This window comes from Mytilus galloprovincialis, chromosome 1, assembly GCF_965363235.1.
Source record: "Mytilus galloprovincialis chromosome 1, xbMytGall1.hap1.1, whole genome shotgun sequence".
In the NCBI taxonomy this organism is placed as follows: domain Eukaryota; kingdom Metazoa; phylum Mollusca; class Bivalvia; order Mytilida; family Mytilidae; genus Mytilus; species Mytilus galloprovincialis.
The window spans coordinates 33920436-33927120 of NC_134838.1; the positions used below are offsets into that span (position 1 = coordinate 33920436).

A 6685-nucleotide genomic window follows, 5' to 3' on the forward strand; every position below is an offset into this window, starting at 1 on the left:
TGAAATGCCGCTAACAAACACTAATCTGTGGGGGAAAAATCATTGAACTGTTAAAATCCCTCACAGTGTTGAAATCGGACTAGATACAGCTCAACTGAGACAAACATCTTGATGTTAATAAACAGCAAGAAAATTCCCACTATATTTTTAGATTCTCCGTCAAGAAACTTTCCAAATCGATGCGTAATTAATATATGAATATACAAAACGAAAGTAGATTATATAACTATTATTGAAAGACACGTACCTATATTCAAACTGGTAAGTTGACATTTTAATGTTATGATAATTATGATAATTTACTTAAAAAACAAATATTATTTAAACTATTTCGCTGCAAATAATTAAATTTCCATGTTTATTTTAAATAGTGAATCGAATAAAGCTTCAATTTGCTGCGCATGACAAATTAACCGAAAACTGGAAATAGTTGATATCAATGTCAGTCTGCCAGCTGTCAATATGATGTATTTATGAAAAAATCTATTTAAAAGACGACATGTACGAGTTTTCTCCTCTTATTGCTAATCTTATGATCAGGAGGTAAAGTAGGATTATATTCTAGATATTACATCTTAGAAATATCTGCGTCGGCATACCTTTATATCCTTGTTGGTACATACAAATGTATTTGACAATTACTAGTACATCCGATAAACTATATTGGGCGAAAACTTTGCGCAGGAATGAACTAACAACGATTTCTCTCTCCGATATGCAAATATAATAAAACGAGTGATTTACAACCTGTAAAAACAGGAAAGGGAACTGGAAACATGAATCATGCTGAAATGCATTAAAACAATTATAATTTAGTAGAAAAGAATGTGTTAACCTAAATTCTGTATCGAAACATTATTGTTACATTCCATATCCGCTGACTTCATTAATTTTCCTTGACTTTCTTCTTGACTATGGATATCATAAAAAAGAGAGGCAAAATATACCGATGAGATATATAAACTCATAAGACGAAAAAAACTAACAGTTCCATGACAAGAACAAAAAAACCATGAGAGTACAAACAAAAGTATGCAAAATCTGTCTCTACATAAATGTGTGTGAGTTATTATTTGAATAGACGGTTATATTAGATGTATTGCGTTTGTACGGAATGTTTTATGTCAAATTTGATCCATCTTTTCGGTTGGTGTCATGCTCGGTCAAGGATATTTTAATCAGTCTTTGGAAAGGGTCTGTGTTTGTAGATATCTTTCCCACGATTTTCAGTGATGTTCGAACATACATTTTTGTAATACAGGAAAGGTGAACAATATTGATTATTATATATTTAATCAATCATTTACATTTAAACTATATGTATCATTGTAGGCAAGCAGTTTTAATAAAATGGTAGATTTCGTAGGACGAAATCCAGGGGAATCCCTTGAGAGCTTCATAGACAGGGTTGTAAATCCTGATTCATCTTATGTTAGTCAGACGAAGTCGGTTATACACACTGTGGCAGAGCTAATGAAATCCAAAAGTGTGGATCACAAAATAGGCTCTACTGTAAAGGTAAAGAATCAGACCTCATAGTTTTCGTATATTAGACCGATATTTATGTGTTAACCGTATCACTGAGCTGCGATTCAAATTTCTGGCATTACTGTTTCTTTAGGTATAGTTTGTGTCACTTTAATTCTATGAAGTTTATAGTCCTGGGACTCGTACGAGTACCGCGCGTGCTTCGTTAATGTAAAGAACTATCATGTTACTGTCGCTTTTTGTTCTTAATTTTTTTAACTCCAAATGTATATGAAAAGATCCAGATGAATTGCAATTTAGTTAATTTTGTTTGCGACCAAATAAGATATTGATGAATATTTGTTATAGAACTAACAAATCCATTGTTTTACAAATTGAACTCTGGAAATAAGAACTTTTTGCACCAGTTACATAGAGATGTTTCACGGAAATCAGCTGAAATCATGAAAATTGTGGTAGGGTTAAAATGTATCTAATTGTGATTGAGTTTACTAGTTTTCATATTTTTAGTGCCATAAATGGCATTTATATTACCTTTTCATAATATGTACAGTTTTTATACGACCGAAAAAATTGAAAATTGTTTGGTCGTATATTGGTATCACGTTGGCGTCGTCGTCGTCCGTAGTCGTCGTCGTCGTCGTCGTCCGAAAACATTTGGTTTTCGCACTCTAACTTTAGTAAAAGTAAATACATTTGTAGAAATCTATGAAATTTAAACACAAGGTTTATGACCATACAAGGAAGGTTGGGATTGATTTTGGGTATTTTGGTCCCCAATGTTTAGGAGCTAGGGGCCAAAAAGGGCCCAAATAAGCATTCTTCTTGGTTTTCGCACAATAACTTTAGAATAAATAAAAAGAAATTTATGAAATTTTAACATAAGGTCTATGACCGCAAAAGGAAGGTTTGGATTGATGTTGGGAGTTTAAGTCCCAACAGTTTAGGAATTAGGAACTTGGGGTTCTTTGATATGCTGAATCTAAACATGTACTTAGTTTTTTTTATTATTTTCAAGTTGGTCCAAAATTAAACTTTGTTTGATTTCAACAAAAATTCAATATATGGGGTTCTTCAATATGCTGAATCAAACCATGTTTTTAGAGTTTTAATATTTAGGACCGGTTATCAAATTGGTCCACATTGAGGTCTAAAGGGTCCAAAATTGAACTTTATTAGATTTCATCAAAAATTGATTTCTTGGGGTTCTTTGATATGATGAATCTAACTAACCATGTATTTAGATTTTGGATATTGGAATACCACAAAGGGATGGTAAAAATTGTCTTTGGGAGTTATGGCTCCAACCGGTAATGGATAAGGTGCAAAAAAGGGAGGAAAACGGTTTCCAGGTTAATGGACAATTACTTAAGTACAAAACATAATTTAAAAGCAGTGTAAGGTTGGTAATTGAAACTCATTTTAATACCTCATCTAAACTGCTCTTAAATTATGTATATTGGAAATTTGCCAAAAACTTTGTTATTAACAAATTCCATTGGAAATTTGCTAAAACTTTTAGTTTAATGAACTTCATTGGAAATTCGCCAATATAAAATGTTGCATTGGAGTTATCTGTCTTTGTCCAGAATAGTAGTCAAATCAACTTAAATCATGACTGTATGATATTTTATATTTTATGATGTATTTAAATGAGTAGTTATTGTTGAAAACTCCATTAGAAATTAGAATTGAGATCATTTTTGGAATAAGGGAAAGGGGGAGGTGAAAAAAAATTGGTGGGGTTCAATTTTTCTTATTTTAATTTTCAGAAATGAAAAAGAAAATTTCTTCAAATATCAAAGGATTAATATTCAACAGCATAGTGAATTGCTCAAAAGCAACAAAAAACATGTTAAGTTTATTAGACCACATTCATTCTGTGTCAGAAACCTATGCTGTGTCATCTATTCAATCACAATCCAAATTCAGAGCTGTATCCAGTTTGAATGTTGTGTCCATTTATTTATGCTGTGTTGTTATAGCTATGGTTTTCATGCTAACTGTATTAAAAATCTTTTCATTTTTAAAGGGTGGATCACTTGGAAAAGGAACAGCTGTCAGAGGTCGTTCGGATGCAGATTTATTATTTGTTTACACAGATATACCATCTATTGAAATACTTAAGTCCAAATTACCAGAACTACTGAAGGAACTACAGTCTGTACTAGCGCGTTCTCCACACACGATAAAATCGGTAAAACGCACACCGTTCACGATACAGTTTGACATTGAAGTTAAGGGCCAGCTCAACGAGGTCGACCTTCTTCCTATCATTCAATTAGATACTGGAGATCGTAAGTAAATATTATCTGGGATCTATTAGATAGTAAGAGTTAATTGAAATATTCAAAAGATGGTCTTCAACTAAAGAGAAGTGTTTATACAATACATAATATTCTAATTTACAAGGTGTCTATAAATAGTTGACATCATGTTATATGCTGTCGACACTAAATTTTATGAAGTTGAATTTAAAAATTTGTGTTTGCTTAACATCAATCAATCTGTATGTCGTTCATTTTTAGTACGATTTGAAAATACATTGCATTTTCTGTAATTAGGTTCTGCAAGGTTGGACGGCATTTGTTCATTTTTCCTCATGTCCGTCTTTCTTAATCTCAGAACTTTCTGTGATATATAGGATAAAGTTGATTTAGGATGATTCTGGCTGTTAAGATCGTTTACTGCTCCCGTGCAAACATAATGTTCATTTTGTTTCACAAACCTAGACTCAGCCTTAGACTCTAGCACACCGGGTAGAGATTAATTCAGAAGAAATGTCGTGTGCTATGATTTTGTTTTGCTTCCTTAAATCGTCGCAAGTGTAAGTATTCTATTCTGGATTTAAATGATAATAATTCAGCCTCGTTTCTACATGTAATAATGATTATACCTCTAAATAAGAAGAATTTGATAGATATTCAATGAAACTTTATATGATGACAGATAATTATGTCCTATGACATGTAGACCGTTATCAAAATACTTTGCTTTGACGCTTATGATACGATTTCATGTTATCAAGTATAATATTTTAAAGATATACTATGTTAATAAGCGCATCATTGATACTTTATTGTTTTCAAATTTATAAATGAAAATCTTCAAAGGTTCAAGAGCAAAGATGAATCCAATTTACCAACAAATGAGGGCAAGAGAGGACATGAGAGAATATTACTTCAAATGTTTAGCCCCATTGCAAGTGGACTTCGTAAGCAGGGAGGATGAAAAAATCAAAAGATCAATAAGACTTCTGAAGTACTGGATAAAAACTCGTCAGGTACAGATATGATTCATTCTCTTGCAGTTTTACTCTAAATATTCACATTAATGATTATATGTTGTACTCATGACACGCGTTTCGTCTACAAAAAGTCTATTTTTTTTTTGTCGTCATTCAGGCTGTTAATAGTTAAGAATATTGGGTTTTTTTTAATTTCTTTTTTTTTTTGTGTCATTCAGGGTAATGATAAACACACCGTATTTTGATATATCGTTGCCCCTCCGCAGTCTGTGCACGTGGTATAAAACTATTTTTAGAAATTTTACGGTTTGTCGTTCCAGAGTTAGAATTAAACCAATTGGTCAATATCTTATCTTCATTACATCTTTATCGACTTCTGATTAAACGTCATTTACCAATTCATAACATTTTTTGTAATAATTTAAATTTGCATGAAATTAGCAAATCATGCGCTCATCAGGCAGCACTGGTTTATTTCATGCTGTGTATAATATTGCAAATATTTTACTATAAATAGAACTAATGTGAAACATGTTATTTTTAAGCATGTGCTAAAGTCATATGCAGCAGAACTGTTGGTTATAAAGGCATATGAAGAAATGGGTAAACCACCAACTGGTAAAATGAAGACCCTTGATTTGATGAAAGCTGTCTTTACGAAACTTTCAGACCTTAAAAATTTGAAAGTGTCCTGGGACAAATATTATACACCATCAAGTTTTTATCTACCGTAAGTTTAATATCATCTTTGTACGATGATACGATTGTGTAATGACCAAAAATGTAATTAGCTCTATACATTTACGTATGATATTCCCTCATGTTTCCTTGGTTCAGTTTAAATGTAACTGTATGCCATATTTTCTTTCAAATCACGTATTGCTTTCATAGTTCGTGTCATTTATACTAATCATTTTGATATTTCGTGTATTTGTAGTAGCTATGTCATGAACCTGATCATTTTCCTCCCGTGTGCCATACACATGTATGTGTGTTTAAGGGATAATAATTAATATTAAACGAATGCAATGTCATAATGTTGACTACAAATTGGGATTGAAGTTATGGTAAGCTACTAGTCCTGATCTTGTCAGTCTAATTATCATTTAAAACAATTGCCGATAATATTTTAAATTGCATTTTCAGGTCTCCGCCTTACATACTAGATCCAGCCTTTCCATATCATAACCTAACCAGGCAGAAGTCGGGAATTGATGAAAAATACGTCCATCTTGAAAGAGATGCTAAAAAATTCTTAGCAAATTTAAAATAAAACTTAAAGTAAAACTTAACCTTATTTACATGCTTACATATACATTGTACATGTGTCAACTGTAAATAATCGTTGAGTTACCTTACGCAATATGTGCAATATGGCAATACCTTGACGTTGCATTTTCAAGGCAAAAACATATCAAGCGATAAAGATAATGTATTTGTTCTTGTGAACTTATAATAAAACTCACCCGTGAGGTAAATTCATTGTGTTGATTATAATTTGAATACGGCCTCATATCGTTAGAATCAGAAAACACAATATTTTGGTCGAAATATGTGTCAACGGTCGAACAAGCAATAGTTAACGATACTACATTCATGTACGTTTACAAGTTGTATGTAAAGTTTTATAACTCTCAGTTTTTGAGCCATAATGAGTACTGTTAGTATTTGGGTATTGATTTCACTGATTTTGAGTGCACCTGTATGTGTTATATACATATTTGTAACACTTCCAAACGTTCTTTTTTCCCCAACGTGTCCGTATAATTCAATATTCCCCAAACGTGACCGATTTCATAACCCCTAAACGTGTCCAATAATTGTCATTCGCCAAAACGTGTTCACTATTAAACGCCTGATCGTCTAACGTCTTTCAGCGCTAATACAAGTATATTCTAAATGAAATCAATAAAGTTTACGGCAATTCTATGATGGGGGACACAGGTGATG

General features: G+C 32.2%; 1 protein-coding gene across 1 annotated transcript; it reads left to right on the forward strand.

The window, feature by feature from the left end:
• The first annotated feature begins 241 nt into the window (after window positions 1-241).
• On the forward strand, window positions 242-6211 carry LOC143072202 (2'-5'-oligoadenylate synthase 1A-like). The gene is made up of 6 exons (XM_076247033.1): window positions 242-261; window positions 1333-1518; window positions 3521-3785; window positions 4602-4771; window positions 5281-5465; window positions 5882-6211. Exons 2-6 carry the CDS (start codon window positions 1351-1353, stop codon window positions 6006-6008), a joined length of 915 nt encoding a protein of 304 aa, XP_076103148.1. The 5' UTR covers window positions 242-261; window positions 1333-1350; the 3' UTR covers window positions 6009-6211.
• The last annotated feature ends 474 nt before the right edge of the window (window positions 6212-6685 follow it).